Source organism: Oncorhynchus tshawytscha, linkage group LG11, assembly GCF_018296145.1.
Source record: "Oncorhynchus tshawytscha isolate Ot180627B linkage group LG11, Otsh_v2.0, whole genome shotgun sequence".
Taxonomy (NCBI): domain Eukaryota; kingdom Metazoa; phylum Chordata; class Actinopteri; order Salmoniformes; family Salmonidae; genus Oncorhynchus; species Oncorhynchus tshawytscha.
In genome coordinates, this window is record NC_056439.1 from 6,760,015 (window position 1) to 6,782,074 (window position 22,060).

At 42.5% G+C, this 22,060-nt stretch overlaps 2 protein-coding genes and 1 pseudogene across 7 annotated transcripts in view; all 3 read right to left on the reverse strand.

Moving 5' to 3' along the window:
• The window catches only part of LOC112261343 (transcriptional regulator prz1-like), a 28,706-nt gene extending 25,006 nt beyond the window's left edge, over window positions 1-3,700 (reverse strand). For both annotated transcript variants that reach the window (XM_042330449.1, XM_042330448.1), the window contains exon 1: window positions 3,188-3,700. In XM_042330449.1, coding sequence (XP_042186383.1) covers window positions 3,188-3,461 — 274 coding nt within the window. In that variant the 5' untranslated portion in view covers window positions 3,462-3,700. The remainder of the gene's footprint in view (window positions 1-3,187) is intronic.
• LOC112262262 (zinc finger protein 554-like) overlaps window positions 1-22,060 on the reverse strand; it is a 141,488-nt gene that overhangs the window by 97,802 nt on the left and 21,626 nt on the right. The gene's annotated exons all lie outside the window — the stretch shown is intronic.
• LOC121847810 lies at window positions 7,278-21,167 on the reverse strand (annotated as a pseudogene).

Here is a 22,060-nt window from a genome sequence, read left to right on the forward strand (position 1 = left end):
AGGTGAGCATGAGCAATTTGAAGATGATCCTGTATTGAACTGGGAGCCAGTGGAGTTTGATGAGGGTGGGGTGATGGGGTCTCAAGGGCTGGTGTGTGTGAGGATTTTTTTTACATGTTGAAGCCTGTCCAGTGTTTTGGTGGGGAGTCTGTAGTGAACGGCGCTGGAGTAGTCCAGGCGTGATAAAACAAACGTGTGAATGAGGGTTTCAGCAGTGGGCTCAGTGAGAGAGGGTCTGAGTCGTAAGATGTTTTTCAGATGGAGGAAGGCTGACTTGGTGACGTTCAATTTACCACTAGGGCACTTAGAAAGTTCTGGAGTATATTTTCGTTCCAACCTCCATTGTATCCTTAGTCCTCAGAAAGTACATCCTCATTCATATTGTTGTTGTTCTAGCTAGCAATGTCCTCGATAACTCTAGTTTTTTTGTTGTCAAATCACAGTGTGCAGGAAGGGACGCAGCCACCCCCGGTGCAGAAATGCACACGGTGCTGCAAGCTGTATCACTGTCCTCTGTGGGCCTCTACAATCCCTATGGCCACCGACTGAAGCAAACTAAACCTGCATTTAAATGCTCACCTCGGTAGAGCAATTCAATATAAAAGTTGGTCAATAATATTTGTCACTAGTGTTCATTCATTTTGATCTGGAGTTAATGTATTCTGCATTTTGTGTTTGTTCCCACAGGATGTTGCATCGACAGGTGCAACCTTGGTTTCAGGGTGCAGGCTCACTTCCATTGTTTTTGCGACTTTGTTTTTGAATAAGAATCAGTTCCTCCATCTCCCCACCGGGGGAGAGGCTGGGACACCACCCACCGGGGGAGAGGCTGGGACACCACACACCGGGTCACACAACGGGGGAGAGGCTGGGACATCAAATCATCTCCCGGTGGGTATGTGTCATATAAAAACTGGCCAACGGTAGTACGCCCCAAATGTAACATGAAAGAAAACAGGAAAAAGCTATCCAAGCACGTATTAAGTAAGCACTCCGGTGTTCACCATGGGGATGTCACCTCAACTTCAAACCTGCCCAGCCAGTTCCTGAATCCAGCAAAGGCAAATGGAGTATTTGCTGTTGTCAATACAATGCACGGTTCAAGTGTGCTTTTTCACAAACAGAGAAGGAGGAGGCGTATGAAGCGTACTGCGAGTCACCTCAATGCCAGTCTAACCATGAACTAGCACAACGATCAAGTGTTATTTTCTTTCAAATAGTTAGTGGACTATTGTACATCTACAGCGGAAAGAGAAAACATGAGGGAAGATGTTTTGTCGGAGATGCTAGGAAATAAATGGATTGGAGACAAGATGTCTGAGTGCCTGAAGCTCCTATGTCTGGCTATGGCTCAGTCTGTTTTGTCTGTTGAGACCACAGCCCGTGTGCCTAAATTCAAACATTATGTTTCTGTCTTTGAAACAACCACTTCTTATTATGAGTGTGGTTTCAGAGTACAAACATTGGCTACATAACTTCAATGACAGTGTTCTGCTCAGTCTCCATGTGTGTCTCTTATTGAAGAGGTTACTTCAGATGATGACTTATCAGTCTTTTTATTGGAACAGTCACTACATGTTCATATGAATGTGTTTTTTGTTTTTGCAACCATCTGTGAACATGGCTATGAGGTTATTTATTGATGTACTTTTCCCCTACACTATCATTTTCTGATTACTATCATTTAGACCCATTCTGCAGTCATTGACCGTCTGGAAAACTGGAACAATGTGAAGTATCTCTCGCTTCCCTAATAAAAAAAAGAGACTATATTATACTCTACTACTAGTGTTTTTAGGTTTTTGCAGACTTCAGTACACAACAGTGAATACTGTAGTATTTACTGTTAAGTCTTGTATAAATTCTTTAATGAAAGAAAACTGTAGTATATACTATCGTAAGTGTTTTTGCGGATTGTTGTATACTGTAGTATTTACTGTAGTGTTTTTGTTTTTATTATCTTTGACATGAGGAAACCGGGAGGAAACCTGCTGGAGAAATACTAAAAGAGCTAATTTTCCAGACCTGTAGGTAGGATTGGTGTCTGAACAGATTAAAGAAAGAGTAGGAGCTCTTTTCTATAACCTTCATGGAACACTATGTTCTATATTTGGCATGTACAGTGGGGCAAAAAAGTATTTAGTCAGCCATCAATTGCGCAAGTTCTCCCACTTAAAACGATGAGAGAGGCCTGTAATTAGTGTCAGATATAGCGAGGGAAGAAAAGTGAAGAGGGATTCTAACATCTCTGTCATGTATCATATCTTTTGGATGAAAAAGACAAGTGTATTTTAACAAATGGACATTAGGGTTAACCTATACATATTCATACTGTAAGATTTTTTAAATAGAAAAGTGTGGTATGTTTGTCATTGCGTTAAGGAGCCTGATACGTTGTCAGTATGTGACTGTTTTCTGATGAGTTTGATTCTGTTTTAGTGGAGCTGAAGGGAAAACCTCACTTTTACTATAGGTTTAACATTTCAGCCCTACCTCGGGCCTTTAAAATCACCAGACTGGCATGTTTGTAGCTATAACCTGTTATCATCTTTAAATATAAATATTTACATATGCAGAAACTGGTTTCAAACTTTTTCTCATATGAACACAATTTTCAACACTGCAAGATAAATAAAATTGCTAAAATGGTTGTCATATCATACCGCTGTTCTTAATTACCTACATGATTGATAATTGAACGTCCTCCTCCATTTATCAAGAATTCAGATACGTCTCCACTGAGTTAATTTTAAAGTGTTCGCTATTCTATAACATGTTTTTGTAATTATTATCAGTACCTCAAAACAGATTATTTTGGACATACATATCACTGTAGTTTTCTTTTCATCCATTTCGGAAAATGTATTGCATAAATATACATGTTTGTGATCAAACGCGATTGTATCCAGAGTTAATCGTGTTTTTTTTATGAATGTGTTTTCTACATCTATTGTCATAAAATACGAATTCAGGGGGGAAGGAAAATCATTCTTAATCCCTACAAGTAGATGGCGATAGTATTGATTTTGTTGACAGACTAGTTTTAGACGCAGGTTAAACCGCAAGGCTGCAGATGGATAGTATTGAAATGTTCAGGGCCACAATTTGTACAAGTGTTGCAAATTATATGCTTTATGAAACAGTGAACATAATTTTAATTTCGCCTGGACTATTCTGCTAAATGTACCTCTTGCCATTCCTCTGTATCGGTCGAGGATCTTGACACTTCTGGAACTAGCGAGGACGCGCTCTCGCATTGTCCTCTCTGCGCGCTCCCGTGCCACCTTCATTTCCAGTAGTTTCCTCCGTAATGCCCTGTTTTCTTTCTGGCTTTGAGTTATTTCCAAACGAAACACTGCATAGTCGTCGTCTACGAGTTTACAGATCTCTGACACGGCTGCATTCGCTAGCACCTCCATGATGGAGGCTATCTGAGTGTGAAAAACCATACAGTTAGCCATTGTTAGCTAACCCTTAGCAGCTAGCGTTACCTAGATAACACCTATCCAAGTCCTGTCTCTAACGCGAAATAAAGACTGCACGGGTTAAGTATGTGATGCTGTGCAGTTAAACGAGTCATATTTAGAGTTCCATCGTGTCAACAAAAAGTATAAATAACAAATAACTGTAACGTGGAAATGATCTTGGTCACTGTTTACTTCCGTTTACACTGAGGTGAAAGGATGTAACGTTAGCTCAAACCGGGTGTGGCTAAATGAAAAGCGTTTGCGCGCTTCCCCCCCTCACAGATACTTTACATGGAACAACAAAGATATTTTAAAATCGTATAAGTGTCTTTTTTTTCGTAACTGGTTTGAGAATAAAAACCTCACAGATACTTTACATGGAACAACAAAGATATTTTAAAATCGTATAAGTGTCTTTTTTTTTCGTAACTGGTTTGAGAATAAAATTATTTTGGTTGGTCAGTTGGTCATTTTGGTTGGTTAAAAAGGCAATTAAAACTTGTATTATTAATGAATATGATTTGTTTGTTTATATTTGCAATGTAAATAGTTTGTATGTATGCTTGTTTGCATGTGACTATTCCTCTTTTGTTTGTTGATATTTGTTAATAAAATAATTAAAAAAATAATAATAAAACAAAGCAAAGCGTATGCGCGCTGTTCTTTGTATACTTGTTACATTACACATCTCCTATTCATCAGTATCTTTCCAGATCAGAGCTGATTTGAGGCGTAAGAGATCTGATTCATCAGCTAACATAACTTTGGGGGAATTCTGAAGCATTTACGTAATCAAAACAATCACAAAGGCTTCATAATTCATAAAGGTCATGCTATGATATATCATAGAACATAACATAAAATATCCCCTAAACCTGTAATTTACCTCAGACCTTATTTTCACCGTTTATCAAAAAAAAAAAAATTCCCCCATAGGAATGGCTGAACGAACCAGAGGTAACTCATCTCCGATTTTTAGGAATACAAGCTGGCTAGCTCTATTACCCTCTTAAACAAAAGGCTCGCTCCATTTGATTTCAATCACTTTTTGACCACACCCCTTTTGATTTGAATGAAATTTACCTACGTATTTGCCCAAGTGGTCAGAAAGTGACTTTTTGTACCTGAATGCCAGAACATTCAGGAGATAGAGATGCTCAAAGTTGACGCATTTTGCTTCCCCCACCATGGGACATCCATGTCTTCATCATTAGAAAATATTAACGGTTGAGTTTGATATAATTTAAAAGCTTATAAGTAGGGTTGTCAAAATATTTTATAATTTCTTGAAGTACGTTTTTTTTAATGAAAATTGTATTTTTTACCTTTAACGTACATTGTCAAGATTTGGATAGAAAACAATCTGAAGTTTCTAAAACTGTTTGAATGATGCCTGTGAGTATAACAGAACTCATATGGCAGGCAAAAACATGAGAAAAAATCCAACCAAGAAGTGGGAAATCTGAGGTTTGTAGCTTTTCAACCCTTGGCCTATCGAATACACAGTGTCTATGGGATAATATTGCACTTCCTAAGGCTTCCACTAGATGTCAACATGTTTTGAACCTTGTTTGATGCTTCTACTGTGAAGTGGGGGCGAATGAGAGGGGAATGAGTCCGAGGTCTGCCAGAGAGCCACGAGCTCAGTCTCACGCGTTCACGTGATAGTTAGCTCTGTTCCATTGCAATTCTACAGACAAAGGAATTCTCCAGTTGGAACATTATTGAAGATTTATGTTAAAAACATCCTAAAGATTGATTCTAAACTTCGTTTGACATGTTTCTACGGACTAACGGAACTTTTTGACTTTTCGTCTGCTCCTAGTGATCGCGCGTGGTGAGTTTGGATTGTGTACTGAACGCGCAAACAAAAAGGAGGTATTTGGACATAAATGATGGACATTATCGAACAAAACAAACATTTATTGTGGAACTAGGATTTCTGGGAGTGCATTCTGATGAAGATCATCAAAAGTAAGTGAATATTTGTAATGCTATTTATGACTTCTGTTGACTACACAACATGGCGGATATCTGTTTGGGTTGTTTTGGTCTCTAAGTGCCGTACTCAGATTATTGCATGGTGTGCTTTTTCCGTAAAAGTTTTTTTTAAATCTGACACAGCGGTTGCATTAAGGAGAAGTGGATCTAAAATTCCATTCATAACACTTGTATCTTTTAGCAATGTTTATTATGAGTATTTCTGGAAATTGATGTGGCTCTCTGCAAAATCACCAGATATTTTGGAACTACTGAACATAAACGCACCAATGTAAACTCAGATATTTGGATATAAAAATGAACTTTACCGAACAAAACATACATGTATTGTGTAACATGAAGTCCCATGAGTGTCATCTGATGAAGATCAAAGGTTAGTGATTAATTATATCTATATTTCTGCTTTTTGTGACTCCTCTCTTTGGCTGGAAAAATGGCTGTGTTTTTCTGTGACTTGGCTCTGACCTAACATAATCGTTTGGTTTGCTTTGCTTTCGTCGTAAAGGCTTTTTGAAATCAGACACTGTGGCTGGATTTACAACAAGTGTATCTTTAAAATGGTGTAAAATACATGTATGTTTATGGGATTTCTGTTGTTTTGAATTTGGCGCCCTGCAGTTTCACTGGCTGTTGACGAGGTGGGACGCTACCATCCCACGTACCCTAGAGAGGTTAATAGAACATAGGCAAAACCAAACTCAGAGGGGAAATATGTTACACTTCAATAAAAAGTGAGCTTACCCCAAAAATCAAAATAAACTCTTGCCCCAGAACACTTCACATGATATCTAATATTTCAGCAAATGAATAGTTCTCAAACATCATCTGCGTCAATTTGAATTGAAGGCAGTTAATCCAGGAAGTGATTTTAAATTTAAATTAAAACATGGAAAAAAATTATCTTCTAATTAGTTTGAGGAGTAATTGAAAATATTAGATTTCCCCCCCCCCCAATTGTTATTTAAGTTTACTCTCTGAATTGACTGCCTTTATTTTTAATTGACCCCACCCCTGATTTTGGGCTCCCGAGTGGCGCAGCTCTCCAAGGCACTGCATCTCAGCTCTAGAGGCTTCACAATTGACCCAGGTTCGATTCCAGGCTGTATCACAACTGGCCATGACTGGGAGTCCCATAGGGTGGAGCACAATTGGCCCAGCATCATCCGGGTTAGGCTGGGGTAGGCCGTCATTATAATAGGTTCTTAACTGACTTGCCTAGTTTAATGAAATATTTTTTGATATATCTCAAGCCACACTGATATAATTTCTTCCCCTTGTGGACACTCCAATGTCTGGTAAGGTTACTCAGGAAGGAGAAGATATTTTAACACAGTTTACACTTGAAGGGCCTCTCCATGTTGTGAATGACACCAGAGGTAGAAGCGGGAGCAACCACCTTCAGGTGGTTAGTCATTGAGCTCCCTCCTTGACCGCTAGCCATTGTTGGGGTGTTGTTGGGATTGTGTGCTGTGTTATAGGCTAGGTACCTCTCATGGTGAATGCTTGAAGTCCAGGGTGACCTGCTCTGTTCAACATGGGTACTGTGGTGTTTGTATCATAGGAACAGGAGGGTCTATCTCTACCAGGCCCTGCTTCATCCCTGCACTGAGACTGTGAAGAGAAGGATCTGGGCTGCAGACTGGATCCCTGACTGGAGCCTCTGTCTCTCTGATGACCACCAGGACTGAGGTTGTTCAGTCCTCCTGTCCACTGGTTGTGTTCTGTGTGGTGGTGGTTGTGGTGGAGTCTCTGTCAACAACAAAAACGTAAATAGATTTTGTATTTAATTTCAATAAAATGGTCATACACTCACATTAGGGACTATGAAGTACAGTACTTTTATTGCACAAAATGATATGTGACAAGAATAATAACTTTTCATTATGGTAACCCTTTACATTTTCTGTAAATCTGGTACCTCACTTGGATAAAATGAATTTTAGAATACTTTGGAAAAGGTTTAACATTACACACAGCTTCACTACTTATTGTCAAGTAAATATTAATTAAGGCACTATCATTATCTTACTATAAAACACCCGTATCAACCTAAATGGACAAGGTTGTCACTCTTCATAAGTTAAGCATTTTTACAGACTCCATCACACAAACCATCAGCATATCATCTACTCTGCCTCATCATGCTCATTCTTTCCTCAGTTCACCTCATCCAGTTCCCTACTACATCCAAAACCAACAGAATGAACTATAAACTAACTAGTACTACATTACATGTCACTATACATGGGCCGTGTGCATGTTCTGCTGGTGTATCCTGTAACTCCTCTCTGAGAACCTCTTCCCGCAGTGCATTCAGGCGAACGGCTTCTCTCCCATGTGGACCTTCAGGGGCATCGTCAGCTGGTGCTGATCCTCTTCTCACACTGGGCCCAGCTGTAAGATTTCCCTCTTTTGTGGACCCTCTTGTACCTCTTCAGGTGGGACAAGTGGGAGAAACTGACCTGGCACATGTGGCAGCCAACTGGTTTCTCCCCCGTGTGCATCCTCTGGTGGATCTCCAACAGTTCGAGGAAACGGAAGGCTTTCCCACAGAATGAACACAGGAAGCGCTTCTCTTTGGTGCTTCTGCCTTTATTGATTCCATCTCTACTACTGTTATTTGTCAATGGGCTTGTGTAGCCATTTACTGTTGAAGCACTGATATTGTCTGAGGTCTGGTTTAACATTAGGAAAGTATGAGGAGGACAAAGGCCAGGGAGAGTCTGTGTTGTCGCAGGGTCCATCTTCCAGTTGATATCTCCTGTAGCAGGCAGGCTAAAGGCAGCAACTGTTATGAGGTTAAAACCTCTTCCTGCAGATGTTTGGCGGGAGGCTAAGCTGCTCCCCCATCTTTAGTCCACTCAGCAGGTCAATGCTCTCTGGTCCGTCTTCTATTGTCTCCTCTTTGACCAGCAGCAGATCAGGCTTCCCATCCTCCATGTCTACTGACTGTAAGAGATACAGAGTGAAAGGATGTTGCAGATCAGCACTAGGGCCCTGACCTAATGCCATTCACAGTGGGCTCATCTCAGTGAGACTGTGTGGTCCTGTGCTGCTCAGCTGGTTCCTCTGTGGGTTCAGGAGGTGTAGTCTGGTTGTCCTCCATGACCATGGTCCCCTCAGTGTTCCCCAGATCCTCCTCACACCCCTCCTCCTTCACCAGCAGCACCTCTGGACCCTCCTCCTCCTGGAAGAGACAGGTGATACAGATTACACAGACATACACTCCCTCAGGTATGTACACACAGATAATAAACACACTTTCAACATGGAGTATTTACCCATCCCCATTAGAGATTAAATAGCGTTTATTTGAACTATTTTCATAGTTTGCATAGTTCTTTACTCATCATGATTCATTTGTTTGTACCCCTTTAAGAAGAAAGAAATTAATGTAGATCCGGTAAAATAGGTCTTTAGTTTCGAATGGTTTGAGCTAGAGGCAAGTGGTTTTCTGCATTGTAAAAAGGTGAAACCACCGACACAAAGCCTTGCTCCGTTTGTTTCTATGGCAGAGGCTCTGGTAGAGCTAAGACTAATAATCAGACTTGCCTGTGCTAATGGTTCTCACAGGCGAAGTAAAATGATAAATTACTTTGCTCATGAATGATTCAAATATAACAACAGCCTGACCGCACTGGACTTGAAACAACGATACAGATGTAACTATGTGCCATTCAATATATTATCTGAGCGGCACTGGTGCCCTCAAGTCAAAATTCCATTTGCGTTCCACAGGTCACGTTTATAAGGGAGTGTTGTTGTTTTTCAAGATTAGGAAACGTTTCGGGGCACACCTGAGAGTTCCTCAAGGCACACCAGTTGAAAACCACTGCTCTGGACAAGGCAGGGGAACCCTAACCATATTTCATCCCTGTCCTATGGGAGAACATGGTTCCAGGGATCACTGTGACACCCTCTTCGACCTTTTTTGGTTATGAGGTGTGTTTTTCCTCTACATGGCAAAGGCAACTTAGATCTGTTATGGAGAACCCTCTCCATTGAGCTAGAGATCAGTCAGTATAATAATGATTTACTTTCTGGGTCTTAGAGAAGAAGGATTTCACCTGCCTGAGTGTCAACAAAGTCAGCTGGGAGCCCTCCTCGACCAGCTATATTCCGGCACCCCCATGTCGCCCTCTGTCAGTGGCAAGTAAGGAGTGGCCAGGGGACAAACTGTGTCTAGGCACAGACATCCCCTGTAGCGTTGCTGGGGCCGAGGAGGTGGTACATCCCTGCTCAGGATCCCCAGTCACCTGTCCTGCCACCCTCTCAGCTGTGAGGGATGGGTTCCCCCGACTGAATGAGGCTTTAAGTTCACAACGTCGATGCTTAAACAGGCAGAAGGAATTCATAATATCCTGGCAAAGCCGTGAGTCAAACTGCAAGTCCTCCCCACAACCGGAAGCTGCCTTTACTCCACATGCTGGTGAAGAAAAGGGGGGCATAATCCGAGGGCCAAGGTCTGTATGGCAAGTCCCCTGCGAACTCTCTGTAAGCTGCCATAGTGGTGGCAGCAAGTCCCAAATCCGGCAAAACAAAGGACCATGAAAGAGAGCAGCTCTACATTTAGGCTGGTCTGTGATTCATTCATTCATTTACAGGGATGTAACGGTTCACCAAACCCACAGTTCGGTACGTATTGCGGTTTTGGGGTCACGGTACGGTTATGATACAGAGGAAAAATAAAATTCTAAGTTACTGTAGTTCATTTTTGTTTATTTGGCAAAATACGCTAAATTAAAAAGCACCCTATTTGTGGCCCAACTCCAGTTTTGGTGACATCATTCACAATGTTCCTGGCATTGTCTGTTTTGACAAGTAGAGGTCTAAAAAATTTGACCTGTTCCGAAATGAATCTGGGGCTTTCCCACCCGGACAAATATGCATAAATATAGAGACCCATTCCGAACGGACCCGAGGATACCAGTTCTGTATAGACGTGTTCAGATCTGAGTGAGGGAAGCAGCAGAAAAGTCCATTTGTAAGCTAGTTTATTAACTAGAGCTGATACAGTGCGAGGGAGAGCGGGTGGAGAAGAGGCTAGAAGGTGTTGTACTGTGAGGTGTGTATACCATGAGCGAGTGAAACTGGAGCAAGGGAGAGGCATCAACAAACTGAGCTGACTTGCGCTAGTATATGAACTTCTAGCTTGTCATAGCTAGGTTATTTATCATCCAATATGATTTATTATTTAACTAGGCAAGTCAGTTTGAGAACAAATTCTAATTTACAATGACGGCCTACCGGGGAACAGTGGGTTAACTGCCTTGTTCAGGGGCAGAACAACAGATTTTTACCTTGTCAACTCAGGGATTCGACCCAGTAACCTTCCGGTTACTGGCCCAATGCTCTAACTACTAGGCTACCTACCAAGTACCTGTCTTGACTGCATCAAACCGAGAGAAGCTAGTTGGCTAAAATAGCTAACTAAGTTAGCTAGCTGGGCTAATTGAGTCTGCATGCACTTTTTTCCTGTCTGTCAGTAACAAATAACAACACCTCCATTCAGATGATTAAATAGCAGCCTACCTGTTGGGTCTTGTTCATTTTAGCACATACATATACTCATTTAACGTTTAATTCCATCATAATAATTCAATTTTCAATTTATTAGATAATCTAATTTGCTTAGAAACACAAGGAGGCTCTATGACTGTAGTGGCACTTTGATGACTTGTGATTGGCCAACAACAAGCTACCTCCGCCACTCTGCATAGGCTATTCGAGTTGAGCAGTGGAGAACATACTATTAACTTTTTATCCACAATCTCTGTCCATCGCACTTGTAAACGACTGTGAAGCCATTAGGCCTAATCTAAACATTTATTTTATAACAATGTTTTTTTATGTATTAATTCGGGTTCACGGTGCGGACCGAACAGAGGTGTACAAAAACAAATCCATCACAGCCCTACTGGATTGTATAGCAGCCGTTTTACCTTTTTGATAGAGGAATTCTAAATTCCTTTTCTGTTTTAATTGCCAAAACCAATTTCGCACTCGTGTCTAATTCATTAATGATGTGTAAGTTCATTAATTATGCATGAAGTAGATCGAGACCAGTCTTAAAAGCCAGGTAAGAGCATTTAATTCCAGAGAGTACTGAAGCATACACATTTTTCCACAGGTTATAAACTGAACATGACATCATCAGTTTATCCCCCCTCTCTCCGATTCTCACAAGAGCCCATTGTTCATTAGGCCTGGAACGTCTCCCAGACATTTCTTATCTGTCTGACAAGCCATAGCCTCGCTCCTCCGTTAACTTCCCAAGAGGCCCAGACAATTAATTCGTTCTGCTTACATTTTCAGTAACAGCTTAACCAATAACTTTTACTTTTCATACCATAACATAATAGTATTAGAATAAATGGTTATAATCAATAATGTATACATAATTCATCTAAACTATAATTTCCTCTAACACTTTTTTAGTACATAATGTTTCCGCCATTAGTTAGTTTTCTGGACATCAGAACAGCGATTACTAACCTTGATTTTGATTAAGATTTCTATTGCAATGAGTCGGCGGCGCGGGACAAATTGCTTACCCCTGACCAGGCCATATTCAAATCAAATCACATTTTATTGGTCACATACACATGGTTAGCAGATGTTATTGAGTGTAGCAAAATGCTTGTGCTTCTAGTTCTGACAGTGCGCAATATCTAACAAGTAATCTAACAATTCCACAGCAACTACCTAATACACACAAATCTAAGTATATTGATGAGCAATGACCGAGTGGCATAGGCAAGATGCTATAGATGGTATAAAACACAGTATACACATATGGGATGAGTAATGTATATGTAAACATCATTATTAAAGTGGCATTAATAAAGTGACTAGTGATCCATTTGTTAGAGTGGCCAATGATTTCAAGTCTGTATGTAGGCAGCAGCCTCTCTGTGTTAGTGATGGCTGTTTAACAGTCTGATGGCCTTGAGATTTAAAGTATTTTTCAGTCTCTGTCCCAGTTTTGATGCACCTGTACTGACCTCGCCTTCTGGATGGTAGCGGGGTGAACAGGCAGTGGCTCGGGTGGTTGTTGTCCTTGCTGATCCTTTTGGCCTTCCTGTGACATTGGGTTCTGTAGGTGTCCTGTAGGGCAGGTAGTTTGCCCCTGATGATGCATTGTGCAGACCGCAATGCCCTCTGGAGAGCCCTGCGGTTGTGGGCGGTGCAATTTTCCGTACCAGGCGGTGATACAGCCCGACAGGATGCTCTCAATTGTGCATCTGTAAACGTTTTTTTTTAGGTGACAAGACAATTTTCTTCAGCCTCCTAAGGTTGAAGAGGAGCTGTTGCGCCTTCACCACACTGTCTGTGTGGATGGACCATTTCAGATTGTCCGTGATGTGTATGCTGAGGAACTTAAAACTTTCCACCTCCACTACTGTCCCGTCGATGTGGATAGGGGGTGCTCCCTCTGCTGTTTCCTGAAGACCACGATCATCTCCTTTGTTTTGTTGACGTTGAGTGAGAGGTTGGTTTCCTGACACCACACTCCGAGTACCCTCACCTCCTCCCTATAGGCTGTCTCGTCGTTGTTGGTGATCAAGCCAACTACTGTTGTGTTGTCTGCAAACTTGATGATCGAGTTGGAGGCGTGCATTGCCATGCAGTCATGGGTGAACAGGGAGTACAGGAGGGTGCTGAGCACACACCCTTGTGGGGCCCCAGTGTTGAGGATCAGCAAAGTGGAGATGTTTCCTACCTTCACCACCTGGGGGCGGCCTGTCTGGTAGTCCAGGACCCAATTGCACAGGGTGGGTTTGAGACCCAGGGCCTCAAGCTTAATGATTGGAGGGTACCGTGGTGTTGAATGTTGAGCTGTAGTCAATGAACAGCATTCTTACATAGCTATTCCTCTTGTCCAGATGGGATAGGGCAGTGTGGAGTGTGATGGCGATTGCATCGTCTGTGGACCTATTGGGGCAGTATGCAAGTTGCAGTGGGTCTAGGTGGCAGGTAAGGTGGAGGTGATATGATCCTTGACTAGTCTCTCAAAGCACTTCATGACGACAGAAGTGAGTGCTACGGGGCGATAGTCATTCAGTTCAGTTACCTCTGCCTTCTTGGGTACAGGAACAATGGTGGCCATCTTGAAGCATGTGAGGACAGCAGACTGGGATAGGGAGAGATTGAATATGTCTGTAAACACACCAGCCAGCTGGTCTGCGCATGCTTTGAGGACGCGGCTGGGGAAGCTGTCTGGGCCGGCAGCCTTGCGAGGGTTAACATGTTTAAATGTCTTACTCACGTCGGCCATGGAGAAGGAGAGCCCGCTGTCCTTGGTTAGTGGGCACTGTGTCGGTGGCACTGTGATATCCTCAAAGCGGGCAAAGGTGTTTCGTTTGTCTGAAAGCAAGACGTTGGTGTCAGTGACGTGGCTGATTTTCTTTTTGTTGACAGCGATTGTCTGTAGACCCTGCCACATACATCTTGTGTCTGAGCCGTTGAATTGCGACTCCACTTTGTCCCTATACTGACATTTCACTCGTTTGATTGCCTTGCGGAGGGAATAACTACACTGTTTGTATTCGGCCATATTCCCGGTCATCTGTCCATGGTTAAATGCGTAGGTTCGCGCTTTCAGTTTTGCTCGAATGCCACCATCCATGGTTTCTGGTTAGGGTAGGTTTTAATAGTCACAATGGGTACAGCATCTCCTATGCACTTCCTTATAAACTCAATCACAGAATCAGCGTTTAAATCAATATTATTCTCTGAGGCTTCCTGGAACATGTCCCAGTCCGCGTGATCAAAACAATCTTGAAGTGTGGATTCCGATTGGTCAGACCAGCATTGAATGGTCCTTGTCACGGGTACATCCTGTTTGAGTTCTGCCTATCGGAGAGGAGAAGCAAAATGGAGTCGTGGTCAGATTTGCCGAATGGGGGGCCTTGTATGCATCCCAGAAGTAAGAGTAGCAGTGATCCAGTGTTTTGCCAGCCCGGGTACTACAATCAATATGCTGATAGAATTTAGATAGCCTTGTTCTCAAATTTGCTTTATTAAAGTCCCCAGCTACAATAAATGCAGCCTCAGGATATATGGTTTCCAGTTTGCATAGAGTCCAGTGGAGATCCTTGAGGGCCGTCGTGGTATCGGCTTGAGGGGGGATATACATGGCTGTGACAATAACCGACGAGAATTATCTTGGGAGATAATACGGTCGGCATTTGATTGTAAGAAATTCTAGGTCAGGTGAACAGAAGGACTTGAGTTCCTGTATGTTGTTACAATTACACCAATCGTTAATCAAGAAACATACACCCCCGCCCTTCTTCCTGGAGAGATGTTAATTCCTGTCGGAGCGACGCACAAAGAATCCTGGTGGCTGTACCGACTCCGACAGCATGTCCACAGAGAGCCATATTTCCATGAAACAGAGACTGCGAGGAGAAAGAGGCGGCGGTGAAAGCGAGGCTGACTTGCGGGCACCCTGACAAAACTGCGTCACCGAGTGAAAAAAACGCATCTACTCTCTGTTCTATTGGCGAACGTACAATCACTGGAGTACAAACTGGACGAGCTCTGTTCGAGACTATCCTATCAACGGGACCTGAAGAACTGTAATATCCTATGTTTCTCTGGGTCCTGGCTGAACAAGGACAATATACATCTGGCTGGTTTTTCTATGCATCAGCAGGACAGAACAGCAGCTTTGGGTAAACTCAGGGGGAGGTGTGTGTGTCTCTTTGTTAACAACAGCTGATGCCTGATCTCTACTATTAAGGAAGTCTCAAGGTTCTGCTCGCCTGAGCTAGAATACCACATGATAAGCTGTAGAACATACTATTTACTAAGAGATTTCCATCTGTATTTTTTGTAGCTGTCTAAGTACAAACCGACGCAAACTGTATAGGGTAATAAGCAAACAAGAAAATACTAAAAAAAAAACACTCCTAGTGGCCAGTGATTTTAATGCAGTGAAACTGAATTCCGTTTTACCTAATTTCTACCAGCATGATACCTGTGCAACTAAAAGGCGAAAAAAACTCTAGATCAGCTTTACTCCACACACAGAAACGCATCAAAACTCGACCTAACCCTCCATTTGGCAAATCCGACCATAACGCTATCCTCATGATTCCTGCTTACAAGCAAAAACTCAAATGGGAAGTACCAGTGCAAGTGGTCCCGGAAGTGGTCCGATGAAGCGGATGCTATCCTACAGGACTGTTTGAAGAGTTTACCACATTGATCACCAGCTTCATTAATAAGTGCACCAACGATGTCGTCCCCACAATGACCGTACGTACGTATCCCAACCAAAAGGGTAGGCAACAACACATTCGCCACACTGATCTCAACACGGGGGACCCTCGGGGTGCGTGCTTAGTCCCCTCCTTTACTCCCTGTTCACCCACAACTGCCGTGCATTACTCCAACATTGAGTTTGCTGACGACACGACGGTGGCCTATAGGGAGGAGGTCATAGACCTGGTAGTGTCGTGCCAGGATAACAGTCCCTCTCTCAACGTTGGCAAGACAAAGGAGCTGATCGTGGACTATAGGAAACAGATTGCCGAGCAAGCCCTCATTCACATCAATGGTGCTGTAGTGGAGCAGGTCAAGAGCTTCAAGTTCTTTGGTGTCCAAATCACAAAGGATCTATCATGGTCCAAACACACCAACACAGTTGTGAAGAGGGCACGACAATGCCTCTTCACCCTAAGGAGGCTGAAAAGATTTGGCATGGGCCCTCAGTTCTACACCATCAAGAGCATCTTGACTGGCTGCATCACCGCTTGGTCAACTGGTATTATGTTTTTAGAAATGATTACAAATGAATGAAAAATGAAAAGCTTAAATGTCTTGAGTCAATAGGTATTCAACCATTTTGTTATGGCAAGCCTAAATAAGTTCACGACAAAAGAAAATGTGCTTAACAAGTCACACAATAAGTTGCTTGGACACTGTGTGCAATATTAGTGTTTAACATGATTTTTAAAGGACTACCCCATCTCTGTACCCCACACATACAATTTTTTGTAAGGCCTAGTACCTATCTATATGTACAAAGCTACCTCAGTTACCTCGTATCCCTGCACATCGACTTGGTACTGGCACTCCCTGTATATAGCCATGTTGTTTTAACTCATCATTGTTATTCTCTGTCTATTTTTTACTCTTATTACTTTCTATTTTTTTTCTTCATTTTTCTCATTAACTCGGCATTGTCGGAAAAGGACCCGTAAGTAAGTATTTCACTGTTAGTCTATACCTGTTGTTTACGAAGCGTGTGACAAATACAATTTGATTTTACTTTCTAGGCTTATATATGCCTTATGGATGCAATATTCTACCCAGGAATATTCAACACCGAAATATGTTACTCCCGTTACTCCAAACGCGTCTGTCGATCTTTTCTGCGGACAACAATGAAAATGAATCTTTGCCTTCAATGCAGGGTTTGATCTAAACGTCAGAAGCTGTAGAGTAGAACGGTTACTTTCTATGTTATAGAGTGGAATGGTTTTTCTGCTGGTGTATCCTGAGGTAGCTCAGTGCGTACAAGCTAACAGCTTTTCTCCCATGTGGACCTTCAGGTGCATCTTCAGCTGGTCCTGGCGGGAGAACCTCTTCTCACACTGGGGGCAGCTGTAGGGTTTCTCCCCTGTGTGGACCCTCTGGTGCCTCTTCAGGTGGCCAGCCTGGGCGAAGCGCATATGACACTGGGTACAGCTGAAGGGTTTCACCCCTGTGTGGACCCTCTGGTGCCTCTTCAGGTCACCAGCCTGGGCAAAGCGCATGTGACACTGGGTACACCTGAAGCGTTTCTCCCCTGTGTGGATCCTCTGGTGGATCTTCACTTTTTGGGGGCAGCTGAAGCCTTTGCTACAGAACATGCAGAGGAACCGTTTCTCTTTACTATTGCCTGATGTGGCTCCCCCTCCCTGAGTCTGGGCTCTAGCCCTGTCGTTTGAGTTCAATACGTGATCAAAAAGGCAGTTGTGTGAATCGGAAGGCCCCATCGATGAGGACACTAAGTCGCGATCTCTGAGAGCGAGTAAGGGGGAGTGGGTCGTGACATTTGGATTAGTTTCTAAGCATTCCCTGTAATCTAAGAAATCTCTGCCCTGTGAATGTCCGTCTCTTAGGTCACTATCTGCATTCCATGTGGGAGAAATGTCGCCCTCCACTTTCACAGTCACTTCATCTACGACCAAACCCTCCCCTTTCTTATCTAAGCACCTTTCTGAGTATACACTACCACTGTACTGGTTCCAGTCCCCTCTAGACAGATCATTCTGGGTCTCTAAACCCAAGGTCATGTTGCAAGGGTCCATCTCTGTAGTGTAAGAACAAGACAGATTATTGCCCGTCTCTAATGCGTCAGCTGAGTCCCGATGGGAATGAGCCGTCCTCGGGCTTGGGTTACCGTAAAGTAAATATTCTGAGCCAGGAGCAGGAGGACAGCCCAGTGGCCCCGGCCCCAGTCTCTCTGGGTCTGATCTGTGGTCAGATCCTGTGTGTAAGAGCCTTTGTGTTAAAGTCTCGGTGTCTGACTTGACGATGGCATTCAGCGTTCCATTGACCTCTGTGGTGCTGCGTCGGGTCCTGGGCTGCACGGCGGTCACGTGGTCCTCCATGGCAACAAGGGGCGCAACTACAGCCGCTGCTCCAGTCTGGATGTCTCTGCTGTGTCGTGGGTCCACCTCTCCTTCAGACCTTTCCTGCTTGACCAGAGATGATCCTCCAGGACCTGCCGCCTCTACATCTGCAGACTGACAAGAAGAGAGAGGGTTATTACCGGTACATGAGTTGAATTGGATAACAACGTCATAGGGAAGTTTCACAAGCTCCGTTATGGCAGATAAATGAGGATGTACCACAGAGATAGAGGACTCAGGTGCCCAAAATCCTGTTTTAGCATGGGCAAAGCCATTGAGGACTTACACCGTTTTGAAGCAGTCAACTCAGTGGGACTTTCTGTGGGTTAAGGAAGGATCACATAATTCTATTCAGGTCATCAGGAAGGATCTTTGATCAGCCAATTAATTATACTTGTGAGTAAATGCAGGTGCCAGTATATCATCAACATTGACTTTATACCTGCTCAAGCAACAGACTCTAGGTGGCAGTGAGCACCCTTTCAGTTTGTTTGCCATCTCATAGTAGTAGAAAAATAAAATGTACTACTTCAAAATGGAGATTTCCGTCACCATCTCAATGGCCCATGCTTTCACAGGCGCCACAATGAGAGAGATACTCTCTTTATAAAGTATTCACACGCCTTGACCTTTTCCACATTTTGTTTGTTCCAGCCCGAATTTAAAATGGATTACATTTAGATTTTTTTGTGTCACTGGCCAACAGACAATACCCCATCATGTCAAAGAGGAATCATGTTTCCGCCATATTTTTTTACAAATGAATAAAAAATGAAAAGCTGAAATGTCTTGAGTCAATACGTATTACATCCCTTTGTTATGGCAAGTCTAAATAAGATCAGGACTAAAAATGTGCTTAACAAGTCACATTATAAGTTGAATGGACTCACTCTGTGTGCAATAATAGGCCTTAATGTGATTTTTTTTTAAACGACTACCTCATCTCTGTACAATTTTCTGTAATGTCTCTCAGTTGAGCATTGCATTTCAAACACAAATTCAACCACAAAGGCCAGGGAGATTTTCCATTGCCTTGCAAAGAAGGGCACCTATTGGTAGATGGGTTGAAATAAAACATTTTTAAAGCAGGCATTGAATATCCCTTTGAGCATGGTTGAAGTTATTAATTACACTTGGGATGGTGTATCAATACACAGAGTCACTACAAAGATACAGGCATCCTTCCTAACTCAGTTGCCGGAGAAGGAGGAAACTGCTCAGGGATGACTTTAAAACAGTGACAGAGTTTAATGGCTGTGATGGATCAACAACATTGTAGTTACTCCACAATACTAACCTAATTGACAGAGAGAAAAGAAGGAAGCCTGTACAGAATTAAACAAATCCTAAAAATGCATCCTGTTTGCAACAAGGCACTAAAGTAATGCTGCAAAAAATGTGGCAAAGCAATAAACGTTTTGTCCTGAAAACAAAGTATTATGTTTGGGGCAAATCCAATACAACACATTACTGAGTACCACTCTCCATATTTTCAAGCATAGTGGTTATGGGTTATTCAAGCATAGTGTTATGGGTTATTCAAGCATAGTGTTATGGGTTATTCAAGCATAGTGTTATGGGTATGCTTGTAAACGTTAAGCACTGGAGAGTTTAAGATAAAAAAAAATAACCGAAAGAAACTAAGCACAGGCAAAATCCTAGCAGAAAACATGGTTCAGTCTGCTTTTAACCAGACACTGGAAGAAGAATTGACCTTTCAGCAGGGCAATAACCTAAAACACAATGCCAAATATACACTGTAGTTGCTACCAAGAAGACAATGAAGGTTCCTAAGTGGCCGAGTTACAGATTACTTAAATCTCCTTTAAAATATATGGCAAGACCTGAAAAATAATGTCTAGCAATGATAAACAATGAATTTCACAAAGCTTTAAAAAAAACATTTAAAGAATAATGGGCAAAGGTTGCACAATCCAGGTGTGGAAAGCAGAGACATACCCAGAAAGACTCACTCACAGCTGTAATTGCTGCCAAAGGTGATTCTATAAATTGTGTCAGGAATCTGAATACTTATCTAAATGAGATATTTATGTATATAATTTTAAATAAATTTGCTAACATTTCTTAAAACATGTTTTCACTTTGTCATTATAAGGTAGTGTGTGTAGATGGGTGGGGGAAAAAGCAATTTAATCTATTTTAAATTAAGGGTACAACACAATGTGTAATAAGTCAAGGGGTATGAAATATTTCTGACACACTATTACACTAACCTCTATCATGATAACATGCTGGGTTGAGGTTCCTCTCCCCTCATCAACGGTGATTGGCTGGTTATCTCTCCATGTATTGTGTCCCGCTGGCTTCCCAAAGCTCCTGTAGGCTCCAGTGAGATGTCCTTCACCTGAGAATGATTGTGGGGAAAGAGGTGGTTAGGCAGGTGAGCTATCGTCAATGACACAACCATCTATTGTACACTACTGACACTGTCTAGAATTGTCAATGATGTAAGGTAACACTTTTCATAACTTCTTGCAAGATAGCTATGTAATCAGAGGAATTATTGCATTACTATCCAAACACACGAGCAGAGGGGAACGGGGCAAAATGTACCTCTTGCCATTCCTCTGTATCGGTCGAGGATCTTGACACTTCTGGGACGACTGGCGAGGAGGCGCTCTCGCATTGTTCTCTCTGCGCGCTCCCGTGACACCTTCAGTTCTAGTAGCTGTAGTTTCCTCCGCAATGCGACGATTTCTTTCTGGCTTTGACTTATTTCCAAACGAAACACTGCATAGTCGTCGTCTACGAGTTTACAGATCTCTGCCACGGCTGCATTCGCTAGCACCTCCATGATGGAGGCTATTTGAGTGTGAAAAATCATAACGTTACAGTTAGCTAACGTCAGCAGCGTTACCTATATAACATATATCAACCAAGCCCTGTCTCCAACGCAAATTAAACACTACCTGGGGTAAGTATGTGATGCTGTACAGTTAAACGAGTCATATTTTGAGGTCCAGGGTGTTAATACACGTCTAAATAACAATGTTAACTTGGAAATTGTTCCTTGTCACTGTTCACTTCCGTTTACACTGAAGAGAAACGATCTTATTGGTGTGAGTCATAGGTCAAAGGGTGTGGTGAAATTAAAAAAGTTTGCGCGCTGTTCTTTTAAATACGGTACTGCTTATTACGTTACACATCAATTATCCTATGATCAGTATCTTTTAAGCTCGTGTTTAGAAAGAACAGTGTGTTAGTAAGAGTATAAAATATAATTACTTTATTTCTTTATTCAGCTCAGTAAGGTAAATATTCAACTTCTTGTTCTAGCTTAGGTTAACGGTCTCTCTAAAAACAGGTATTTACACAATCCTGTTTCAAATGACAATTTAACAGAGGGTTATGTGGTTAATTACACTTTTACCCCAAGACACTTCACATGATAACTATAATATGTCAGCCAAAGAATGGTTCCCTTTGAACATCTCAGCCACACTGCTACGATTTCTCCCCATTGTGGACCTATGTCTGAAAGTAACTCAGAAAGGAGAAGCTCTTGTAACATAAATTGCACTTAATTTGCCTCCTTGGTGTGAACGATCTGGTGCCTCTTCACATAGTTCGCCTCAGTGAAGCGCCTCCCACACGTGAGGCAGTTGTATGGCTTATTCGCGTCCGACCTAACCTTCAGCCTCCCACGTTGTGACCCAATGACACCAGATGAGGTAGAGCAGGAGCCACCACCCTCAGGGGGTTAGTCTTTGAGCTCCCTCCTTGACCTCTAGCCATTGTTTGGGTGTTGTTAGGATTGTGTGTTGTGCTATAGACTAGGTACCTCTTGTGGTGAACACCCATCCTTACACGATCTGTATTTGTGGGGTAAAAATAGGGTCCAACTCGAGGCTTTTTACAGACTTAGTCACTAGGCATTAGATGAGACCCTGAAGGAGAAGAGACTTCCTGATAGACTACCACTAGGGGGGGTCTCCCACCACT